This window comes from Trichosurus vulpecula, chromosome 3 (assembly GCF_011100635.1).
Source record: "Trichosurus vulpecula isolate mTriVul1 chromosome 3, mTriVul1.pri, whole genome shotgun sequence".
NCBI lineage: Eukaryota > Metazoa > Chordata > Mammalia > Diprotodontia > Phalangeridae > Trichosurus > Trichosurus vulpecula.
This window is the reverse complement of record NC_050575.1, coordinates 285578210-285604121: the sequence shown is the minus strand read 5'-3', so window position 1 is coordinate 285604121 and position 25912 is coordinate 285578210. Positions and strand designations below refer to the sequence as shown.

At 39.1% G+C, this 25912-nt stretch overlaps 1 protein-coding gene across 1 annotated transcript in view; it reads right to left on the bottom strand.

Annotated features, from left to right (window-relative positions):
- PYGB (glycogen phosphorylase B) overlaps nucleotides 1-25912 on the bottom strand; it is an 86573-nt gene that overhangs the window by 4216 nt on the left and 56445 nt on the right. Inside the window, exons 11-19 of the mRNA XM_036749070.1 lie at nucleotides 24897-25060; nucleotides 23395-23509; nucleotides 22777-22878; nucleotides 20182-20329; nucleotides 16535-16593; nucleotides 10402-10543; nucleotides 7241-7448; nucleotides 5156-5290; nucleotides 3117-3183 (exon numbers count right to left, since the gene is read on the bottom strand). Coding sequence (XP_036604965.1) covers nucleotides 3117-3183; nucleotides 5156-5290; nucleotides 7241-7448; nucleotides 10402-10543; nucleotides 16535-16593; nucleotides 20182-20329; nucleotides 22777-22878; nucleotides 23395-23509; nucleotides 24897-25060 — 1140 coding nt within the window. The remainder of the gene's footprint in view (nucleotides 1-3116; nucleotides 3184-5155; nucleotides 5291-7240; nucleotides 7449-10401; nucleotides 10544-16534; nucleotides 16594-20181; nucleotides 20330-22776; nucleotides 22879-23394; nucleotides 23510-24896; nucleotides 25061-25912) is intronic.

Genomic DNA, 25912 nt, shown 5'->3' with positions numbered 1-25912 from the left:
GTGAAGAAGGAAATGGCAAACCACACCACTATCTTTGCCAAGAAAACCCCAAGTGGGGCCGGTCACAGAGTCAGACACGATTAAATAATGACTGAATAACAATTTCCCATGACCACAAATAGTGAAGGAAAGTTTGTATGTTACCATACAAAGGGATGAAGTTTTCTTTGGGACAGGAGACTGAGTAAAATCTTCACTGGGTCCTCTCGGGGGCCTTTGGTGCTGAATCCTACTAGAAGATCACATCACCATCCTGCTTCACTCTGACTACATGTAAATAGTTTGTGGTCACCCACAAGAGAGAGAAGTGTAACCTGCTGCTCCTTTCTATCAGTACTAGGCCCTAAACCTAATTTCACACAAGGTTGCCTGAAAGAAGGTATAAACACTTTAAAGACACAGTTTTTTAACAGAACATTTTTGTCACCCAAAATGTGACAAATATATTAAAAAAAATTCAGGCACAAAATTCAGTCAGACTCCACATTCCCTCTCTCTACATTCTTTTTAAATCATTTTCATTCCAAATGTCAACCTGCTGGGCTTTTTAAACTCTAGACTTCAATTTCCAAAGCTTGGGGAGATTGACCAGGAAAGACACCAAGCAGCCAGAACCTCTGCTGCTAAGAGACCACTTGTAGTGAGCCAAGTAACCTTGGCAAAGGAGGTCCTGGGGAAAACTCTTAGGCTTAACAGACACAGATCACATAATAGTGAAAAGACAGCCATGGGGAAGGATTTGATTTGTTCTCCTTGGATCCAGAAGGAATAAATAGGAGCAATAAGTGGAAGTCAAAGGCAGATTTTAGATTTATGTAAAGAAAACTTCCTACCAACCAGAGCCCTCCAACCAACAAGCCTACTATGAGCTAGGCATGGGATGGACTGCCTTGAGGAGGTGATGGGCATCCCCTTGTTAGAGGAAGTCAAAGAAGACCTGAGCAACCATGTCGTAGTGCAAACTCTGTAAGGTTCTTCCTAACTTTCAGCTTATGTGCTATGTGTACATGTATGTATTAGAATGAATACTTCTCACTCCTACCTCCGGGCCCTCCTGGCTTCCTTTCAGACCCTGAACAAATCCAACCTTCTGTCAAGCCTTTCCTCTGAAATTACTTCCTATTTACACTCTCACTCTCTCTCTCTGAGAAAAAGAGTGTAAATATATACATACGTGTGTGTGTGTGTGTGTGTGTCTGTGTGTATGAAAAACTTGCAGGTACATGGCTGCTTGCATGTTGTCTCCCCATCAGAACAGGAGGTCCTTGACATCAGAGGTCATTTTTGCCTTTCTTCATATCTCATGGTGCTTAGCACAGTCACTGGAACACAGTATATGCTTAATATGTGCTTGGTGACTGAACTTCACACTTCATGGTTAAGACTGACACTGACTATAAAAATGGCAAATCAAGAGGGATGGTCTCATAATCTCATGGCAGCCCTTTTAATGGCTTTCAGAAGTCATCTGCCTAACAATCTACAGTGAACTCAATCATATCTATCAATGCCATTCTCAATTCCTCTTACCCAATCTCACTTGCTTCTTCTACTGATCTCTAAGAGAGAGAAAAAAGAATCCGAAAATAGCAGTCATCCTTCCGTCTAGACCTTACCATAAACCAGGTCACATGGGAATAGAAAGGTGTAGCAGAGCACCTGCTATCAAGCCTACTCTGAATTTTGTGTTTAGCACCTCAAGCCTACACAACTGCATTTGCTTCCTAAGTGGTTCTCCTTCCCTCTAATTTCTGTCCTCTCCAATTAACCTGTTACATCACTCACTTCCCTGCTGAAAAACATAGAGCAGCTTTTCATTGCTTCCTGGTCTAAATTCAAAGCGCTGAATCTGGAACCCAAAGTCCTCTTGTCCAAAGGCCCAATTAAAAACTCGTCTCAGGTTCCTCTACTCCTCCAAGCACACTGTCCAATCTAGCCAGCCTAGGTTTTTTTCTGACTCCCAATGTTCATTCCAGCTTTTATGTCTTTGCTCATGCTTTTTTCCTGCTAGAAATGCTCTTTCTCAGGTCAAATCCCAAGTATGAGGCCCAAACTGCCAGCTTTCCTAGACCAAGTGCAATTTAAGACATTTCCTTGACTGAATTTCTTCAGCACAAACACTGCCCTGAATTGTTTTCTAGCAGTTTCGTGTATGTAAATCTGCTTCCTTAATTAGCTTTCAAGAGGAGAAAGAACATTTCTCCTTTTTTTTGTATATTTATAGTGCCTGGCATAGTGCTGACAATACAGCAAGTACTTCATAAACAATAAATTAATAAAAAGTGAAAGAAGGAAATGTCCCTATGCTCTTTTTTATGGCTACTTTGTGGTACAGGTTACTTTAAAAAATCTAACAAAAACACACAAACTGAACAAGGAGAGAATGGTTTCTAGCACTGCTACAGTAAGGTATCTATAATCTCTTCTCATCATATCTACAAAAGTTTTATGGATGAATATTGGTGGTAACAGCTTCCCTTTCATCTGAGGACCAACAGCTCAATGTATTTACCATCCCAATCCTAACTCTTCTTTAAGGAGATGTGGCAAATATCCCCGCTGGGCTCAAAGACAAGTTAAGAGGAAGACTCTCTGCTAATAACCATGCCAAGGACAGAAGAGACTTGGGCTACAGTGGAATGGGGGTGGGGGGGCGGGTGGGGGTTTCCACATTGCTATGGATGTTACAAGTGGAAAGGACAAGGGAAAAGGTGACAAGGTTCAGAAAGCAGAGCTTTTGGCATTTACAATCTCAAAGGGAACACGTAAGCTGATCATCTGCACCCAACTATGTAACTCAGGTCTCTGAAATGTTCTTCAAACTCTATACCACCCCACTTGGGGGCTACAATCCAATTGTGAAAATAGCATTTTAGAGAATCCTCTTTGAAAATGAGAGCAATATACAGTGAGACAGAGAGGGCTGGTTTCTGCCCTTGTTGCTAGCAGCTGGCCAGGAGACTGAGCAAAGACCCTTGTAAGCCAGACCTCTCACAGAAACATCTCCTGACAGACTGTACAATATTTGGTTGTGTTGGGCTGTGCCATCCTGCGGGTGACCTGGCTTTCTGAGCATCTCATGCCCCTAAGTTCTCAGAGTATGTATGCAGTATTACCCTATATAACTGGTCCACTTTGGCTTGGCATTCTATATAGGCTTCATAGTCAGCAAACACTTTAAACCTGAAAACAAAATAGATTGTGATTAGAATAATGTTGGGCAAAGTAAAAAAAAATACTCCAGAAAAATAATATTCTACAATAACAGAAACATGGGTGAATGGACAGAAAAGATCCAGTTCTCTGAATTTTTAACACTAATTCTTTTAAAAACAATCTTCATTTCTAAGGAATTCAAGTACACATTCACTAGCTATAGTACAGTTTTGATAAACACCTTAGAGTTAGCACTAAAAGTAGTGAACTTAAGTGATGACCATTAACAAAAGCACCATTACGAACACTCGAAAATCTTGTATATAGAAGAGCTCTCTGTTTATGTCAGTGAGTATCTACCTCTTAGCTAACTTCTTCAGTACTGGAAAAGATCTGGGATAATACTGGTATGGGTACCCCCTCCAGTGACGCGCAAAAAAATCATAACCTGGCATCTAACTTGATGTTTATTCTCTCCCAAGTGAACTGGTTGAATCCTTGGATTAAAGACACACATACCAGGCCTATCTATGCTTGAGGCCCTTTAGAAGCTCAGGTCACCTTGATAACATGACGAGATATTAGAGTAGCTCTTTAGTGGAGAATGTCATGGTAAGAGACCCACATTTATTAACTGCATTTCTGTTTAGTCTTCTAGTTCCAAATATATTTGCTGAGCTTGCTTCCTGAGTATAAAAATCAAAGTTTTGTGGCTATTTAAATACATTTTTAACCAAAGGCCAGCTATTAGACAGATTTACTAGTTAAGAGCTACGGTAACGAGGGAAAATAAATTCTAAGTACTAGCTAGAAAAAGTTAACTTCAATAAAAGGGCTAAAGTTAATAGCTGGCACTTAACTGGCTAAACATGTACCTATTTACTTCCTAAACAATGGACCTTAACCAGTGAATCTGACTGATGTCAGTACTAGTTAATAACTCATGTTTAGACTTAGGCTGTGCAACACCACACAAATATACTAATGCTTTCTTAAGAGCTTATCTACTCCATCATCCATCTACTAATTTTAATAATTAGGGGAGACTATGACTAAAATATCCTCTCTGTAAAGGATTAAAGAAAGCAAAGGCCACTCCTACAATTTTTACAGCAAGCGTCCTTTAGCTGGGGTCCACAAACCCTGGTCTATGGAGAGATTTTAGGGGTCCATGAACTTGAATAAGAAAAATTAAATCTTTATTTTTATTAACTTCTAATTTAAATTTAGTATTTCCTTTGATTAAAAAATTTTTTTAAAGAAATATTGTTTTGAGAAGGGGTCCAGGAGACAAAAAAAGTTAAGAGCCTCTGCATTTAAAGCTAATATATGCAGGCTTCTCCTTATAATTAGGCCCTTAGTTCATTTCAATAAAACTTATTTTCAGTTGTCATCGCATTTACAGATATTATTATAACTGATCTTTATAATAAGCCTTTGGGGTGGGCAGGGAGTTATTACAATAATCTCTATTTCAGTGATAAGGAAACAAAGTGAAGAGGATGTGTTCTGACTCAGGTAAGGTCTCCAGAAGAGCCATCCCTGGACAGAAGAGGAGGCAGAGGGAAAAGCTGCATCTATGAGGGTTTATGTACAGGACACACAGAGCTTAGACTAGAACTCAGGTTATTTATTCCTAGGACCAAGTGCTCTGTCTCACAGATACGGTCACTTAACCTCTTTTTTTTTTTTTGGCCTCAGTTTCCTCAACTGTAAAATGGGGATAATAATAGCACCTCTCTCCCAGGGTTGCTATGAAGATCAAATGAGATGATATTTGTAAAGTGTTTAGCTCAGTTTCTGGCACATAATAAATGCTGTATAAATGTTTATTCCTTTCCTTCCTTCCTTCCTCAATATTTGTTAAGTGTCAAAACAGATACAGATAGAATGAGCTGCAGATACACAAAAAAGAAATATTTTGCACTCAGTGGGTTATACTTGGACTTCAAATCAAGCAAATTTCTAGACAAGCGTGAAACTAAAGCTAATTTTCTACCTGTCATGATACATTAGCATGTTCACAATATCTCTGAAGCAGTCAGGATCCTTAGGAGAGAAAAATCCACCGCTGATCTGGTCGATCACTTGCTTCAGCTCTGGGATCCGGTCATAGTACTCCTTGGCATTATACCTGCAGGGAAGTAAATGCAAATATTCCTGATGTTGACATATAAGTACATTATGTATGTTGACAGGCCCATGACCAAATATAAAGATGTCTTCCTCAACCTCATAGCTTTCACTATGTGAACATACAAGGGCATGACGCAATATTTACCAGTATTTTCTCATCTCCTGCAAACTTCTATCAGTTAAACAACAAACTTTTACTAAGTTCCCATTATATTCCAAGGACTATGCTAGGCTTCATGTAGAAGGTAGTGCATGATTTGAGTCTTAGAGGGAGAGAGGCCTTCTAGGTAGCCGAGGTGAGGGGGAAGTGTACTGAGCCCCTGGGGCTGCCAGTGCAAAGGCAAGATAAAGATACAGAACAGAGGGAGACCTGGAGAGCTAGTTGTATGTGCAGGAAAGGGGAAGTGGCTACATTCGTGTTTCCTTTGTGATATTTACATGCTGTGGTCTTTCTCTAGCCATAACCGAAGGAAAGAGAGCTCTGATAACCCCACATACTGCATACGTAATAATTTTTTATATTATTCAAAAATCATATTGTGCTCATCTGAGGGAATAGCCTTCCTGTGAAGCTGTTTCTGCTCAAAAGCCTTTCCTGGATTCACTTGAAAGACTAGGCCAAGTTTCAATTCCTCTGCCTTTCAAGGCCCTCCACAATCTGACATCATTTTACCAAATATAATGTCAAGAATGACTTGACTCTTTCATCTCTGAAATAGAGTTCCTGGCTCCTTTTAAGACTCGCTGTCCCTACTGCCGAGCTCCTCTGATGGCCTGCTGCATTGGGATAGACTGGTTTGAGGAGCTTCCCATTACTCTTCAGGCCATCTCTTCACCAGCTGTGTTCCCCTTCCCCCCACCCCTGTCCTGGTATGGAACCAAAATCAAATCAATACATCAATCCTGCCACTGCTACTAGAAAAGGTGTGACTATCCACTCCACTAAGGCTCCACTCACTGCACTAATACCTTTCCAAACTGAAACTTCCCTTCCTAACACTCTGCTATCTTTTTTGCCTCCCTCTATTAGAATGTAAGCGCCTGGGGGCAGCTAGGTGGTGCAATGGAAGGAGTACTGGGCCCAAAGTCAGAAAGACCGTGAGTTCAAATCCGAACTCAAGATATTTACCAGCTGTGTGACTCTGGGCAAAGTCATTTGACCTCTGTTTGCCTCAGTTTCCTCAACTGTACAACGGGGGTAATAAAAGCACTCATTTCCCAGGGTTGTTGTGAAGAAATGAAATATATGTAAAACTCTTAGCACAGTATCTGACACATAGTAGGTGCTATATAAATGCCTTTTCCCTCCTCTTCCTCCCTTCCCCTTGAAGGCAAGGATTGTCCTCCATTTTGTCTCTGTATGCCCAGCAAAGCACTGTACTTGGCATACGCTAAATGTCTGACAAATTTATACTTCATTCAATCGTCACATTCTACTCCCTACCGTGTATTCAAGGTTCTAGCCAAACTGTACTGCAAACATACTCTGCATTCTCCTACCCCTCCCTCACCTGTTGAATTCTACTCATTTTCTAGAAAAGTCTCATCTAACTCAAATGCCACCTCTTTCATGACGCCTTCTCTGACCCCACCCACCAGTAACAACCTTTTCCCACACAAACTTATCAAAGCACTTGTTTTACGTGTGTCTAAAGTGCTTATCACACAGTGACAATGATCGTATTCGCCTGCCCATGCGTTCTATACTTATAGAATGTTAGCTCCATGACAGCCGGGCCTATCTCTTAAATAAACTGTCTCTTCTCCAGTGACCAGCACAGTACACTGCAAGCAGGAACTTAATGTTTGTAAAATTTAATTCTCAAGCTTAAGCGGTATCGCACTACACTAATGACCTAGAATTATAAAAACAGCAAAGATGACATGCTTTATGGAACAAATAAAAGGAAAGGGAGGAAAAATGACTAAGCAATGGAGAAGCACATACCCTTTCTTGTCCATGGCTTCCACATCCTCCACCCTCATACCAAAGATGAAAAGATTCTCTTCCCCAGCTTCTTCAGCCATCTCCACATTAGCACCATCCATGGTTCCAATAGTGAGAGCTCCATTCAGCATAAATTTCATGTTCCCTGTGCCTGAGGCCTCTGTGCCAGCTGTGGAGATTTGCTGTGACAGGTCAGCTGAAGGGATCACTGTGAGATGAGATGAAAAAGGGCAACATAAAACAAGATGAGTTCATTCAGCCATTCTTTAAGCCTGGGCCTATCAAACTTAGTTTATCAGACACTCCCTAGATGTGCCAGAGAAATAATCCACCAAAACCAATGCTGAGCAAGAATTTATTTCCTTAGTTTATAGAGGCAACTAGATTTCTAAAGCTCTTTAGTCCATAAGTAAAAACGTAAAAAAGGGTGGATTCCCAGGTGTGCAGAGGGCCCACTTAAATAGACAATATAAGATAACATCTTTATAGAGAGATACTGGGGAAATGCAAAGGGGATGCAGGGAGAGAAGACAGTCCAACACAAAATAGTTTTTGTTCAATGGCATTTTTCATGATGTGGCACCTAGAGACATAGCATCAGATCTTGTAGTTTATCCCAAGGGTGCTCTTAAATAGAATTTTCCATGAACTAGATGGTAGAAAAGTTGCACTCTACCTTACAGTTTCTCCCCAACATGCTGGCAAGAAGGGTTCTTTTGGCCTTTTGCCTTACTCAGTAAGACATCTTAGTTTGATGTCATTGCTATTCAAGTCTGACAAAATAAAAAGACAAAGGGTGTAGTTTATGATGTATCACTGCTTTTCATTGTATTATTAGAAATACTGATATAAAGAACAGCCAAGTCCAGCCCTCCCTCAAAGGAGAAAAAGCTAGGTGTGTAGACATGGAAGAATCAAGGTCATTCCTAATGGCACACATAAGACTATGTCTAAGAGCTTCCCTAAGAAGTTGTCTTTGAGAACATTATGATGAATCATTAATATTACTGTTTAGAGAGTTATCTGAAGAATAATAGAACATTTAGGTAGAACTCTGAGTCCTGAACTATTACTACTACCACTCTGTATATAGGATTGCCAGGACACTTAATACTACACAAAGCAGAGATGGACAGAGGAGAACTGAAAGAGAGGGTGGCTGGAAAGAGGGAAAAATTAAACAGAAATTAGTTTATAATCTGAATGCATTTCTTTATTTAGGGAGCCTGCAAAATTGCAACTAGCACCTTATATTTAGTAAGCTTATAGCCAAGTGAAGCACAGGGGACTGAATAGATAACTAGGAACTTTGGGAATTCAAACCCCAGCTCAACTCCTTACTGGATGGTGCAAGTCACATGCCTGCCAAATATCTGTCTTCGTATTAGGAAAATCAGGATTTACATTTGAGATCTAGAGCCTTCATCAACCTGGAAGGAGTTTGGAAGGGTATTCAAGGTCAGTATGTATATATCCTTTGCACATTCCTGCAATGGTTTATAAGAGAAATCTCAAAATTCTCAAAACTCCTTTACTCCCAGCTGCAGACATATAAGAGCCACTATTAGTGGCTGCCAGAATCAGAAGTAGCAGGTGAGACCAAATACTGTAAGAAGAAAAGAAGCATTTAATCTCTGTGAAAAGTCAAAGCAGTTACATGAACCTGGGGGAGGTTTTATTATAAAGAAGGAATGAGAGGGATTTCAAAGAACTCTGCAAAACTAAGTGATGTCCCATATGTTAAATACATTTTCTTGGTAAGAAGCAGTATGGCTACATAGAAAGCAAGCCAGGTCAGACTTGACTGGGTTTTCCATTCCTGAATTCTCAAAGGAGGAGAATGTTTTAGTAAGTTTCCATTCAGTATGAAGCACAGTAACTCAAAGCTGTTAGGCATCCTACTGCCTTTGATCATGGCTTCTCCCCACGTGGAGGGACACAAGAGACACAGGTCCAACAGAGAGAGACTAAGATCAAAGACCAGGGGGAAGAAAAACTGGAAAAAATTCAGAGAGGAGAGAAAACAGAAGTAAGGGATGAGCTTCAAGGACAAGAGACAGGAAAACAAAAGCCATGAGATAAGGGGGATTCAGTGCCAAGACAGCCATGTACCCCATGGCTGTCAAGTTCCGCCGGCTCACCTCAGCCTCCTGGCTTCCCTGGCTTCATTGGAGCCCATCTTCTACAGGAAGCCTTTCCCAATTCTCCTTAATTCTAGTGCCTTCCCTCTTGATCATTTCCAATTTATCCTGTACAGAGCTTTTTTGTACCTAGTATAGGTTGAGAGCTCCTTGGGAGCCAGGATTGTCTTCTGGCTTACTTTGTATCCCCAGCACACAGCACAGTGCACAGCACATAAGGTGCTTAATAAATGTTTACTGACTCACAGACAATTCTGATCTTAAAACATTAATGTCCTTCTTGGTCATGCCTGATCTGCTAGTTGAGTACATACTTTAGTCTCCAGGGTGAAGTTCTTTCATGATGGACTAGAGAATAGCTATTTACAGTTACTACTGGTATTTGCCAAATAGTAACTGTTTTTCTTTTGGCCAGGAACCCTGAGGGTCTTCCCCTCCCAGTTTGAATTCTTTTTTTTAAGTTTTGATTAAAGGGGCCATCTCTTGATTAACTTCTTTAAGAGGCCTATTCATTGAATGGGCATTACCTCACCCAAAGTGAGAACCTGAAAAGACCTTAGCCTGACAGGACCAGGGTCTCCCAATGCATCCTGGGCCATCTCCAGTCGTCTTGGTGAATATCAGGCCACTGCACCCAGATGGCTCTGGAGGAGAAAGTGAGGCTGGTGACCTTACACAGCCTTCCCTCACTCAAATCAAAGTCAACTGCAAGTCATGTCATCATTTCCCTGATGTCATGGTCCTCTTTGAGAACGAAGGACAAACATAGAGAATAGCTAATGATTAGCCTTTGACGCTTATCATTCAGAGGCCTAGAAAATATTTCCTCTACCTGCAGGCTCAGGTTAATCAAAAGTTACTTTGTTCTAAGGAAAACCCAAAGACTGCACAGACCAGAGTCTCAGACTCCATATTACAGTTGCCATTAGGAAGCAGAAGGAAACAGTATATGAATATGAGTTGTTTCCAACAGAACCATAAGCTACATCTATATTTCAAGTGAAGATTTCCAAGTTCTACCTTTTTCAGCAAAGGACACTCGATAATTCTCTAAGAAGATCACTTTAAGCCTGTCTCCTACAACTGGATCCTGATTGACGACATCACCAATGGACGTAACCAACTTGATGATCATCTTAGCCATGTGATAACCAGGAGCAGCCTGCAAACAGACAAAGATCAGATAGCTATGAAAATACATAGAAGATTAGATATCATTTAAGAATGAGAAAAAATAAGAAAATAGTATTATTACTAGTTTATCAAGATAAATGCTTACAAATTAATAATTTTTTCTTGTAGGAGTTATTAACTGCTACTGAAATTAATTGAAACATTAAGTATGCCCTCATGGAATCACCTCATGTTATCACTCAACTTTTATGATAAGAATTCGCAGCCTGAGCTAGTCAAAATTTCTGCATTTGAAAACAGTCAATAAAAGTATACCAAGACACATAACTAATGAGCACCATTTATTATGGTAATGGTTTACGTTTTTCAAAGGAAAATGATCCCACATGCTTCCTTTTACCTTATTCCAGGAGACAGTATAGTTTGGGGTCCCTTTTTATCAAACTCATCCAAAACCAATTAGCAAGGACCCTCAAAAGAAGACCGAAGTTCTGAATTTCTGAACCCATCAGTTCTAGTTCAGTCTAAACACTTAAGAAACCACTGACTACTTGACATTCCTTCCAATCTCATAATATGCTGGTTCTATATCCAAGCATTTCCCAATCAATCTTATTTCTAGTGCCTTCTGTCTGTTGGCTATTTCCTATTTATCCTGTATGTAACTTGTTTGTACATACTTGTTATGTTGTTTCTTCCATTAGATTATAATAAATTCCTCAAGGGCAAAGACTGTCCTTTGCCTTTCTTTCCATCCCTGATGCTCAACACAGTGTCTGACACATAAAAAGTGCTTACAAATGTTTAATGATTATTGGATACAAATACGCACATAGAAAGAGTTTTGCATTTCTTGAGATAAAACTGAGGCAACTTCTTAGCTACAAGGCTCATATGATTTCTATCGAACTATTCCAGACCTATGGTTACTTGAAAAATAAATCCAATACTTCAATGTATTCAAAAACACATATAAATAGTCACAGGGATACTGAACACTTAATTTGATCTTAACTATTTTACATTTAATACCAATCTCACATTTCTCTGGAAAAAACAATTTCTTTAAATTTGTTCATTTAATTTGTTTTTCTACCTCAGGAATTCCTTTTGGGAGTTTGGAAAGGTAAGAAAAGGAGACAGTGAGATTAAAGCAAACAAATAAATAGGAGGGAGTCAGGCTGCCCAGGCCACAGAGTAAACAAAAGCCACCATTTATGCAACATGTCCAAAACTAAACTTATATCAAGCAATGGTCTTATTGAGTCAGGAAGACCTGGGTTCAAATCTTGCCTCTGACATTGACTAGCTGTGTGACAAGGGACAAGTCACTTAATTGCTCTGAGCCTTACTTTCTTCCTTTGCAAAATGAGGATAAAATAATAAGAACAGAGTTATGGAGAGGTTCAAATGACATAAAGTATGGAAAGTACTTTGTGAACTTTAAAAGATAAATGCTAATGTTCATCTCTGTCTTTTTAAAAAATTCCCACAACCATTACCCTAACACCAAGGTCTCACTCTGTCTCATCTGGGCTCTTGCAATGCTTTTCAAATTGATCTCCCTGCCTCAAATCTCTCTCACCTACAAAGCATCCTGCACACCACTGCTAAATTAATATGGCCCAGAGAATAGAGTAAACATTGGATAGCCTCCACAATTAGGCTTTAATCCACCCTTGCTGCCTGCTACATCCAAGTATGCTACATTCCAGCCCAACGATTATTTCCCGATTCCCAAATGGACTTTCTCTTTTCCCTGTTTTTGCTCCCTCTTGCTAGAATGCTCTTTCTCTATCCCAACTTCCACCTGATGAAAACCCACTCATCCTTCCAGAGTCAGCTCAAATGTGACCTCCTCCATGAAGCCTACTTCTTCCCTTCTAAATAGAGTTAAGTCACCAAAGCTGAACAGCACTCTGTCTCTACCTTATAGCACCTATATTCTGCTTTGTGTGACGGCTGTTTGTGTACTTATCATAATATGCATAAAGCGCTTAGCACAGTGCCTGACACATGGCAGGCGCTTACAAAGGATTATTCACTTTCCTTCCTGTATTGTCCTCTCCATCACAACATAAGCTCCAAGAGGTTCAGGGCTATGTTACTTTTATTTTTTATTCAATGCACAATTTAGCAAAACGCCTTAACATCAGGATACCTAAACAGCTAATGAACTGAAACAATACTACAAGGAACGACCTCACAGAATGCTGACTTAATATTTTTACAGCCTACAGGGCGCTCATCCAAGCTATTACACTGTGTCAAATAATAAATCACATCTCCTATACTGGTTCCCTCAAATTCTAATAACCTGTTTAAGAACCTTAGAAAAAAAGGACTTCGGATTTCAGAGTCCAATGCCATCAAGCACAAGACCTCCTTCAAATGGTATCCTTCAAGGCTACAGCATTTCATGAAGTGCTAAGCTTTTAATGGATACATTCCCTATGTTCTTTGCAAAAATGGTAGAAGGTTGTATTTATCTATGCACTGATATAAAATGTATCAGAAGTTTGCAGAACCAGTAGGTATATTTGTAATCACTATTTTAGTTCACTGAGCTTTCCTGAAATAGCTTCTATTATATACCCTAAGTACTACATATATTTCAACAATATAACAAAATGGATTAAAGGGCAAATACAGCTTAATTTCCAATTGATAAGATAGCCACACCCTGTACTTTGTGTCTATTTTCCAATGGCATGCCTGAATTGTAAGAATGCATTTGCAAATGATTTAATCAGAGGAATTTAGTCGGGAAATAACAAAGAGAAAAGAGAGTAGTATTTGCTCCAGGGTAAATGATCTGAATGGCTGTGGTACAGTAAGCAAATAAATAGCACAGGCTAGATCACCCTAAGCTAGCTACCCATGGGTAAAAAATTGAGTAAGCCAGTCCAAAGGTGAACTACACTGCTACAGTGCCCGGCCATTGTTTATCTGTGTGATAGAGTGGCTGTTAGGAAATCACAGACTAGAATTCCTCTAATCAGAAGTTCTGTCAAAAGCCTCCTTCTTCTGATTGCGGAAGTAGGAGTTAAAAAAGGAACGGTAAAATGCATTAAAAAAAATTTTTTTTTAAATTTTATTTAAGTTATCCTGAAACAAAAAAAGAGACAAAAATTGGCAGAGATGCTAATATCTTACTTCGATAAAGTCACCAAGTCCATTCATAATTCATGTGAACACTATGTTGAGGCCCTTAAAAATGCACAAGTATGATTACCGATCCACTATCACATATCAGCTGCAACGGATTTTAGCAGGCCTCTGGCTGGTTGATGAATGATCGAATGAACAGAATATTTAATAAACTCTTGCTATATGCAAAGCACTGTGCTAAGTGCTAGGGACACACAGAGAAAAGTAAGAAAGCCCTGCTCTCAAAGAGCTCACATTCTCATATGGGAGACACGCCATATGGAAGATTTCAGGTGCAAATCAGATGGAAAGGTCTCATGGCCCATAGCGTACAACAAGACGGTAGTGCTTCTTCATTAACATCATTTCCACAGATAAAATTCTATCACTTTCTGATGCTAAACCATTTGACAGCCTCAAGGACTTAGATTCTGGAGTTGCCTCCCAGGACGAGGGCTGTGAGGGCTGGGCTGGAAGCAGGATGGGTGGCCTGGGGGGTGTGGCCGCTCCCTGGACTTTTGTGTTCATCTCCCAGTTGTAGTTCTTGCTGGTGAGGAGGAAAGAGGGGCCCCTTTTCCACACTGATTTCTCTCCTCCAAGATGGCTACAAAGGCTGGTGTGAAAACATTTCTTGTGATTTAGGGGATGCTACTATTCCCAGTGGCCTCAGGCTGTTTCCACTGATGTCAGAGGGAAGATGGTGGTGAAGGTAGTGGTGATGGTGGTTCAAAGAGCCTGGCACAGTTATGAGTTAACTATACATCCATATCTATATCTTTAAACAACATTCTCTTTTCCTTCTCATTAGAACTGCCCTTCTGTGTCTTCAGAATTTCACATCTTTCTAGGCTGACTTCCTCTGAAGATGCTTGCTTTTTGTGTCATCTCTGCTAAGTCACTGAACTTCCCTGGGCCTCATTTACTTCATCTGTAAAATGGGGGGGCTGGATTAGATGGGCTCTAAGGTCCCATGCAGTGCTAAATCTATGATCTTAAGAATTTTAATTAATGAGATCCTGCCTATCTTTTCTCTGAACTTTTTGAAATGTGCTCTTCCCAAATTTAGAGTAGCTGTCAAACAATGTCTTTATTAGAAACTCTAAGAGGGCATGGCCACTTCTTCCTCTGTGGGTCCCAGCAATCAGTCAATGACCTTTGAAAGGTCACAGAAGACAAAAGAAGCACTACCTCTTGTGGCTGAAGAACAAATGTGTTGATTTTCTTTTCTTTTCTAACTTTAATATGTTTTTCCCCAAATACATGTAAAAATAATTTTCAACATTTTAAAAATTGAATTCCAAATTCTCTCCCTCCCTCCCCACCCCCTTTATTGAGAAGGCAAGCAATTTGATATAGTTTATACATGTATAATTATGCAAAACATATTTCCATATAGTCATGTTATAAAAGAAAACACAGACTAAAATAAAAACCCAAGAAAAATTTTAAAAGTATGTATGCTTTAATCTGCATTCAGAGTCCACCAGTTCTTTTTCTGGGAATGGACAGCATCTTTCATGATAAGTCTTCAGAGTTGTCTTGGATAAATGTGTTGATGCTCAAAAAAAGAAACTGAACATAGGATACCAAATACAACTTAATTTTTATGCCTGCTGGTATTCTAGAAAGTGTTATTAAAAGGATGATGAATGAACATCCAGAAATGGAATGGTCATTAATAATCAGCATGATTTTACCAAGAAACCAACAACGACAGACTAACCTCATTTCCTTTCTTGACAGGGTTACAAGATTGGCAGAGAAGCCATGTGGTATAACGGATAGAAGCCTGCCTCAAAGCCAAGAAGACCTAGGTTCAAGTCTTCCGTCTACCACATCCTGGCTGAGAGACTATGGGCAGGTCATCTGACCTCTCACTGCTCTACACAGCTAAGAGGTGCTGACCTCTGTAATGAGGGAATTTCCTATACCAATGAGATTCCCCAGTCTGGTCTCTGTGCTCTTACTAGTCTAAAGATCAAAGGAATACTCTAGATATGTGGGATCAAAGTTGGAAGGGTTCTTAGAGATCATTTAGTCTAATCCCTACATTTTAAACATGAGGAAACTGAGGCCCAAAGAGGGTAAATGGTTCTCCCAGGGTCATCTAAGTAGCAAGTCAAAAGGCCAGGATTTGAATGCAGGTCCTGGGTCTTTTAAATTTAGCAGCCTTTCCCCTAAACCACATTGCCTCCTAGTTCACCTACGGATTCTAGAAAAGCATATGACAAAGGCCTTCATGATATTCCTGTGGGAAAAGATAGAACAATATCTGGAGCAAAGTTGGAGCTAGCTAAATGATACACGAAGATCGTTCATTACAGGCTTGATGTCAGCTTGCCAAGGGGTCTCTAATGGAGTGCCCAAGGGATCTGCGCTCCACACGGTCACTTGGATCAAGACATTATGAGGGGGGAAAGGCCACTATGGCATGCCTGTGAAACATGTGGATAAACATAAAGACAGGAAGGACAGAGAATGTAACAGACAAGTGAGGATTCAAAAAGAGCTTGATGGTCCCTAACACTGGGTCAAACTGAAGATGAAATTTAAGAGGGATCAATGTGAAGTGTTACACTCAGGTACAAAAAATCCATTTCACAAGAATAAGATAGGGACAGTTTGCCAAGAGAGCAATCTGACTGAAAATAACTGGGGGGAGGTTTAATGGACTTCAAGTTCAATGATATAGAAGTCACTAAGACGCACTGGAGGATAAATGTTTTAGCCACAGTAACTCTAGGAGACCACCAACTAAGACAGTAGATAATGAATGGACAAGTCCTCTAACCAACATATAAAAGGATTATAATCTTTCCATCAAGGGAGCAAAATGGTAGTCTATGAATCTACAAGAAAGACACCTTACCTTTCCCCCAATCATGACAGTCCTTGGTACAAAGGATTTGCCTGGGTCTTTCCTTATTCCTACAGGGTTAACAAAGGAGGTTAAAGTGAGACAATTACTTCAAAAAATCGCTTCATAGCACACCTGTTTGATAAAGCTCTTTCTTCACTCCAACAAACTTTAAATATCTAACAACAGAGGAAAACATCAAAATGATATGATGGTTCTTCCATATAGATAAAAAATCAAATATGGCACAGTAACTGCAACTTAACTTGCTCAGAAAAACAATTTTCTTCCCCATTAGTGAAAAGTAAGCTCATTTCCTTTTCTTTACTATGTACTATCCAAGGTTATTAAGAATTGTTAATATTTAAGAGATAAACATAAAAACAGCCACTGAAAATATAGATTATATGTGCAATTTTTCTGAGTAGATCATTCTAACAACTTAAAAAAGATCTGGTCACAAAAATCTCAAGAGAAACTTAAAGTAATTTGAGGAATGTTCAATATTACCTGAAAGCCCTTGAAAAGACTGAAAGAGAATATTGCCACTGCCCTTAAAAACTCTATCACTAAACTATCACGGGATCATACATTTATAACTGTAAAGGAACTTACTGGTCACTGAATCCAACTTTTTCATTTTAAATCAGGGCCCAGAGTACTGACCTGCTCACTACCATACAGATACTAATTAATACAGTCAGGATTTGAACTCACGCTCTTTGGCTCCACATTCACAGCTTAAAGAATAATATTTAGAATCACATAATCAGATAATTTTTTTATTCCTGCAAAGGCTCTTAGAGAGAGTTCCCTCATTTCAAAGATGAAGAAACTAAAGCCCAAGACGTTTAAGTGAACTGTTTGGGCTAATGTGGATAACAAGTAGAGGAGCAAAAACTAGAATTCAACCAAGCTTCCTCATTTCTGATTCTTTTCACTAGGTTACTGGGGTTGGTATCTTAAATCCATCAATCAGAAAATAAAGATAAGCTAAGAGCAATTTTCCAGCCCTATTCCAAAGGTATTACATCGGCTTCAACCTGGGCCAAGGGAAGAACAGACTTCATTATCCTCACCAACCATCAAGCTAAAGTTGCTGAAAGCTACAGGCCAATGATAAAGGACAGAAGTTTAATCATAGAGCAAATCCACTGGATCAAGGAGAACACAACCTAAGGCCACCAGAAAACTTCAGCCATCAATGCTGGCTGGAGAAAACTACAATTCTTATCAGAGGATCAAGGAAATTAAAGGCTGTGAGACCACTTCAGCCTTTAAGTAGTCCATGTTAAGCAATGTCTCATGTGCTTTTATCAGCTTTCCTTCAATATGCTACAATATGTTATAAGTTATAATAAGCCTTAAAAAGCATTTTGTTATTATTTTTTAAATCTCATTTGATCCTAAGAGCTATGAGAGATATTATAATCTTTATTTTATAGGTGAGGAAATTGGTTAAGGGAGACTGTAATTTGCCCATATACACAAAGCCATTGTAAAAGGTGGGATGTGTGGGGGCAGCTAGGTGGCACAGTGAGTACAGCACTGGCCCTGGAGTCAGGAGGACCTGACTTCAAATCCGGCCTCAGACACTTGACACATTTAGTAGCTGTGTGACCTTGGGCAAGTCACTTAATCCCAATTGCCCTGCCTCCCCCCCCCAAAAGAAAAAGTGGGATGTGAACCTTCTTGCTTCAAAGTCTAGTCTGGGCCCTGTCTGCTACAGCATACTGACCCTGACCAATGTACCTTCTGTCACACTAGGTACATGTCAATCTACTTCTTCATCAAATCTACTATTGCACAGTAGTGCAATGTGATGTTTAATTTTAGTCTTTGCAATACCACCACCTAGTACTGTGTCTCAAAGACAGTAGGATAGAGCACTGGTCTTGGAGTCAGGAAGACCTGAGTTTAAATCTGACTAGCCGTGTGACCCTGCGTAAGTCATCTAACCCTGACTGCCTCCAAAAAAAAAAAGATAGTAGGAGCTTAACTAATTGAACTGAAAATTACTCTGAACCTTCACAATAGGCAATAAAGACTTCTTTATTTTTAGAAATACGTATCAATTTCATTGAGATGTAAAGATTAACCCAACTTGTGGCAATTCTAAGATATTTTATCAACAGAGGGCCAGTGGTCCCAAATAAGCTCCAAATATCTGAGGAAGCCATGCCTGCAAGACCAACCTGCTGAAGGAATTCTATCTTTCTTACAAAGTTAATTTTCTTTATTTTTAATATTAATCCATTGTATCTTACAGAACCTGGTAAGCAAGGTTAGAAAAGTCTAGGAAGTACTTCTAAAGCTTAATTAACCAACTCTATGTAGTTCTAAAAGAGCAAATGCCCTATAAATACCAAATGCAAATATCTCTGAGTAGATCTCCTCACTGGCTCCACCCTGAATATGTCATGCTGGATCTCAATTTTAAGCCTATGCTCCTGGAATCCTCCTCACTGAAATATACTTCTCTCTTTCCTACCTATTTAAAGCTTTTATTCCATCCCTTAAGTTTCCAAGAACCCTTCCTGCTTGAAGCCTTTGCTGTCAGCCCCGATCCTTAGTAATATTATTCCCTTTTCTCTGAAGTCTTATGGTACTTATTGTCCAGGTCATTTATATTGAGATCTGATTTCAGAACACCTTGTATTGTTAATGAATTATTTCACATGTGTAAGTTTCTGTAATTCTGACTAGATTTTTAAGTTCCTGAAGGCAGTAACTATGTTTTACTTATAGTGCTAGGAACAAAGTAGGTATTCAATAAGTACTTTCTAAATGAGTGTCTTGATAATTTTTTCTAGGTTTTTTGTCTAGATATCTAGAAAGCTGATCTCTATGTATCTACTGGTAGACAGATATAAAAACTTTCAGTTCCACAAACATATTAAATAGGTCAAAATAAACTTAATTTTAGAAAGACAGAACATGTTCTTTGTTCCCCTATGAATCAATAAAAATATCTGAGATTCACAAAAGTCATACCTTACTCTATGCCAAAAGACTCCATTCTACAAGTGGAGAAAAAGAAAGTACAACTATTCAATATTAAGGTAACAAGATTTGATATTTATTAATTAGAAAATGGTAATTTAACTTAAAAGACAATCTTCTTTGACATGAAAGATCAAAAATATGGGGTAAAAAATTACCCTCCATTTTTTAGAAAACCAACTTAAAACTAAGAGTGTAAATAGCTATTACTTGGCCTTTGTGGAAGAAATAGCATAATTTCAATTTGGGATTTGGTGTAGCACAAAAAAGAATTGAATTTGGAGTGTGAATCCCAGATCTGTTACTGTGACCTTGGAAAAGTCAGTTTCCTAACCTGTGAAATGAGGTAGCTGGGCTAAATGATATGGAAAATCTCTTCTAGCCCTAGATATTATGACCCTAAATTACCCTCTCTTTGATATGATCCAGGATCTGAGGGGAAATGACTGTTAGGTCACAGGTAATGAACTATAAGAGAGAAAAATAGTCGAGAAATGGCAAAATGATGAGAGAAATGACGAGGCTTAGGAAATTGTCGGGAACAAACGGGCCCTAGAAGGAGGAAAATGATGAAGCTATGTTTTTTTAAACTATCACAATCACGGAATAGTTAATGCCTCACTGAAATCTGAAATGCTAAAGAAGCTGACACTCACGGTTGTATAGAGTGATGATGTGTAGGCAGTTCAGCAGCTGCCTCTTGTACTCATGGATTCTCTTCACGTGCACATCAAACATCGAGGAGGGATTTATTTTCACCTTGTATTCCTGCTCCAGGAAGGCAGAAAACTTCAATTTGTTTTCCTAGGGAAGAGAAAACAAGGAAGCATTTAACTTTTTCTTGATTTCCTTTTGCCTGGCAAATACTATAATGTTGTCCAATGATAGCTTTGAGGATCTAAAGTTATTGCAAGTATCCAGGTATTCCTGTTCCCTAAAGGAGAGCATTTTTGATTCAGCTCGGATACAGCATCTTTTCCCATTTTGCTGGAAATCCAATGGGGATGAAAAAATTCATATGTAGTCAAAGAAGGGTGGAGGAAGCAAAACACTGTAAGGCTTAAAGATCAGAGCTGAGATGAAAAGAGTAGACTGAAGTGAGTTGATTAAATCCAAACGTCACAGAACAAATCCCCTTAATAAAAGGATTTGTTCTGTTAATCTTGGACCCAAAGGGTAGCACTAGAGGACCTAGAGGCCCACATGTGGCCTTCAGGCCACAGGTTCCTCACCCCTGGATTAGACGAAAAAGCAAGAGGCATAAAGAGGTGGCAAAATAAAAGGGAATCACTGAATGTAAAGAAGAGTGTAAATAATAGAGAATGAAAAGAGTCATTAAGAGAAAGAAGAAGAACCAATAACAACAATTTAAAAACAGAAAGTATCACTAGCATTGTGTTAAGTTAAACATTTGGGAAAGAGAAATCAACTTTGCACTATGAAATTTTTTTAAATGGAAGAAACACCATCAGATATAAATCAATGAGGCAAGGAATTCTGTTATGTTTTACTTCAAGGTAGCTAGCTATCTAGGGATTCAGTCTTTGGTTTGAAAGGCTTCAAATTACACAAATTCAGCTTTTTATTAGCATTGCCAAAGGTCACACTGTCAGCAAGTTTTTAAGATAAACCCTGGCTACACTAAGAGACTGTTAAGATATGCTTTTTAGTCAATAAGCACATGGTCTAAACTAGTACTCTTCAGTGGTTTTCCACAGCTATAGCACAATTTTACTTCAAAACAAAAGCTGTTTATAGTACTCAATCTGACAAATACTGGAGGCATCTAGGTGGCAAAGTGGACAGAGCAGTGGTTTCGAGTCAGGAAGATCTGAGTTTGAATTCTGCCTCAGTTGCTTACTAGCTATGTGACTCCAGGCAAATCACTTAACCACTCCTAGTCTTAGGCACTGTGAGACTTTGTTCTGTTGTCTGTTGAGTGAATCCATGTAGTGAAAAGTGGCTCCCAGAGCCCAACTGGTTTCAGTGGCATCAATTTTCCACGCTAGCTTAAAGACAACTTCTATAAAGTGTATCACAAATCTTAAAGTGCTATATAAATGCTAGCTGTCATTATTATTACTTTTATTAAATGACCATTATGTGTCAGGCATTGTGCTAGTGTGAGAGACACAAAGACAAAAACAAAATGTCCCTGCCCTCAAGGAGCAGAGTTGCTCCTTCAAGGAGTTCAACCAGGAGGATTTATGCACAACAGCAAGAAATGAAAAGAGTATGTAGAGCAATACAAAGTAATTTCAAGAGGGAGACAGTGCAAATAACTACGGGGAAAGGAGAAAGTCCTACATAGGAGGTGACACCTGAGCCATGTTTTGAAGGGAGGAAGATGGGAGAGGGGAGAATTAATCATGAAAAGGCCCAGTACTAGAATATGGAAGGTTAGACACTAGGAATAACTAACATTCCAGTTTGGATGGGAAAGCAGAGGACATGAAAAAGAATAATATGAAATAATAATGGAAAGGGTACATGGGAGCCAGATTACGGACAACTTTTAGCCAAAGGTTAAGGAGTTTATATTTTTCCCAGAGGCAAAAGGAAGCCAATGAAGAGTAGGAAAATGACACAGTCACACCTGTGCTTTAAAATATCAATCTGGCAGCTGTGTGGAGGATGGGCTGGAGAAGAGATTGGAAGCAGGGAGACAAGTAGGAGGCAAGTGCACCATTCGAGAGGTGATAAGGACCTGCACTAGGGTAGAGATGTTAGCAAAGGGAAAACAAGCAGATAACTGCAAGATAGGCCAGATTTATTAACTGACTCTGGATACCAGTGGGAGTTAAAGGAAGGGAAATAATCAAGATGATTATTATTGTTAATCAAGACTGTAAGATTACAAATCTGAGTGACTGGAAAGATGATGGTGACTCAATAGGAACAGGAAAGTTTGGCAAAGGGGCAGATTCATTCATTCAACAAGTATTCATTAGAAATAAGAGAATACATTTCTCAGCAAAGAACTGTTTTTGTGCAAGTGTTACATACCAAAGTTATTCAACAATCTGCACACAGTAGATGCTTATTGTTTTTTCAAAAAAACTTTATTAAACTGTTACCATAGTCCACATGGAGTAATTCAATCGCTGAGTTTCAGATGTTCAATGTAATGATTTCATAACTGTTACATATGCTAAAAATATTCTGTAGTTGGTTAGGAAAAAGAAATTGGAAGATACAGAGTAGTTTGAAGTGAGAAAATGCCAGGAAAACTTTATTCACATCCTTATTACCTGTTTGACTTTGGCCACATCCCTGATGAATGCTTCGTCATTGACCAACGGCAAAAGCTTCTTCAATTGACTTAAATCAGTGAGAAAATCTTCCCCAATTTTCTAGAGAAACACAGAAAGCATTAGTTGCTAAAAGTGGCTGTGCCTTTTGATACACTGTAACATAATCAACATGGCATTCTTATTATTGCTGTTGAAAAAACCAACTTTGTTGGTGCATTTCCCTTATTTTCATATTCCTTTAAAAATGCTCAGTCCAAGCTACTTAACTTGCTGATGAAGCAGGTGCTTCCACCCCACTTTATAATCAATAACTAAAGCAGGCTGAACTTTTCTTCTACATTTTAACAAAAGACTGTAACACTATCACATACTCAATGCTACAAACTGTGCAGTAAGTCACCATGTATACTACTAGTGCAAATGAGCTGCCCAGTTCAAAGATGAGAGATTTCTTTTCAATTTCAGCTAAAGACCTGAGGCAAAAAAGGACCCCTTATGATACCTCCTCAATTAGAAAAATCACCAAGGTCTAATCCTACCATGTCCTAAATTGAACTCTTCTACTTACCTGTGAGTCTTAAAGGTAACCAATATAAGGTCAACTCTGGTCCTCACCTCCACAATGATCTCTGCCAGCCCTGGATTGCACAACAGTAGCCATCGTCTGGGAGTAATGCCATTCGTCTTGTTCTGGAACTTCTCTGGTTCCAGTTCATAAAAATCTTTAAAACTAAAAAATAAAGGAAATAGGGAAAGGTCATAGAGTTGCTTTACTTGAAACAGGATAAGCAAGACCTCTTAAGATCCCTTTTGCTTAAAAAAATGGCCTCCAGAACTCAAAACATACATAAAACATCTAAAATAGAACTTCTAAAATTATCACCCTCCATTGGCAGAGCACTTCATTTATGTATGCGTATAGGACTGGTTTGGCCAAGGTACTTTGGCATGCATTCTTTATGCAGATGAACCAAATCTGAGAGGTAAGTAGGGCAGAAATGGTGAAGGAAAGATTTGACTATGTATGCTGAAGGTTAATTTTGGACTGAGTTCTTATTGTATATACAAGTGGAATGTTGGATTCTCTAAACGAATTCAAAATTATTATGGCAGCACTATTCCTCTTCATCTAGAGAGTCTAGCCCTCCAATCCCTCTGGATAGACTTCCCACTCACTTGGTGGAGTGTAAACACCATGGGGGCAAGGAAATTTTTTCTTTGTATACCTAGAACTGTGCCTTGCACATGAGTCATTTAATAGATACCGAATTGAGGTGAACATTGTTTTCAGGCAGAGAAAGAAATACGTATTATGTTGGTGTGGCATAGTGCAAAGTATGAGGTATTTGGAGCTAGAAGATATGGATTCAAGTCTTGACTCTACTTAGTATCTGGGTTTCCTAGAACAAGTAACTTTATTTCTATTAGTCTCAGTTGCCCCATTAATAAAATTAGAGTTAGTCCAGATTATCTCTAAGGTCTCTTCCAGTGGGAATATTCTATGGTCTATATGACAAAGACAACAAGTCTCTCACCTATCATTACTCCAGGACAATGTGAAACTAGATAATGGTCTCAATTATTTGTGGGTCAGTCTCATGTTAGCCACTACCTTGACAGTGGCTTCTCTTGTCCACAGTCTCAAGAGAAACAAAGATGGATAAAAGGAAAGGGCTGAAAGAATCCCTTGCCTATCTGATGAGATGGTTTCTTTAGTTTAAGGGTGGGAAGGTAAACTTACATTGCTGGTTAATGTAATACTCAGACCACTGTACCATAGCATCATCAGCCTTAATGGAGAAATACAAAAACTTTCATCAAAGTTTAACCCTCAAAGAAATGAAACTTTATGCCAATACCTAAACCTTGGATCCTCCTGACCTGTCTGCTCCATTTAATAGCAGATAGCTGTACAAGAGGCCATATTTACCCCACTGAACTAATTATGTTTCATTATGTCAATTGGCTGTTTTGTACGTAAAGTATATGGTTCAACACGGTATGGTATTCTTGGTGACAGGAGTGTGGCACAAAAGTGGATTAAGTCCTTTAGATTTCAAAGGCATGAGCCTGAATTTAAGTCTAAGTACATTCAATAGCATTCTCCAAGCACTCACACAGAATGCTTCACAATTTCTGAGTGAATTCTTGCTACTCCGTTGACAGCGTGGGACCCAATCACACAAAGGTGGGCCATATTAATCCTCTTACAGTCTCCCTCTTCAATCACAGACATCCTCCTCAGTCGGTCCACATCTCCAGGAAACATGGCAGCTACATTCTGTGACCAAGGTACAGAGAAACTTTAGTGGCTTCCCCCTCTGAACCCAGAGCTAATAAGGATGACTAAATATTCCCTTCCCCAGACTCAAAGAAAGGATTTTCTGCTTCTCCTTCCAAAATCACAGAGCATAGTGAAGAAAAATGGCATCAAACGTTGCCAAGTATCTCACACCAACTCTATTCTAAATGCTAGTAATTCTGTATTTATCATTTCCTGGTACTAATAGAAAAAACAGACATAACTAAAATTTTAAAGTATCTATAGTTTGCTTTTTCATAAGCTTGAATACAAGGTATAGTGGTTAAAATACTGGATTTTATCCCCTTGATATTTACTAGCTGTGTGATCCTTTAGAGGGGGTGGGGAACCTGTGGCCTCAAGGCCACATGTGGACCTCTAGGTCCTCAAGTGCAGCCCTATGACTGAATCAAAACCTCACAGAACAAATCCCCTTAATAAAAGGATTTGTTCTGTAAAATTCACTCAGTCAAAAGGCCACACCCAAAGACCTAGAAGGCCACATGTTCCCCATCCCTACCCTAGACAAACTATTTAATCTCGATATGCCTGAAGCAACTCCCTTAGACTTATTTACTAAGTTACTGACAGTAACTGACAGATTCCAATGTGTAGAGGGAGGAAGATCCTACACCATTAAGTTCCTTATGCTGTCAAAATCACACATCCTTCATGTATTAAATAATATATGCAGGACAGAAGCCTGTTGCCATTACAAGGGACAGAACTCAATTAGTACTGCACCAGGTAGGTCCAAATCCAGTGTTTAATCAGGTATGGGATTCCTTCCGTGACTCTAGCAAAATAAAGAAAAGAAAACTGGCATGCTAA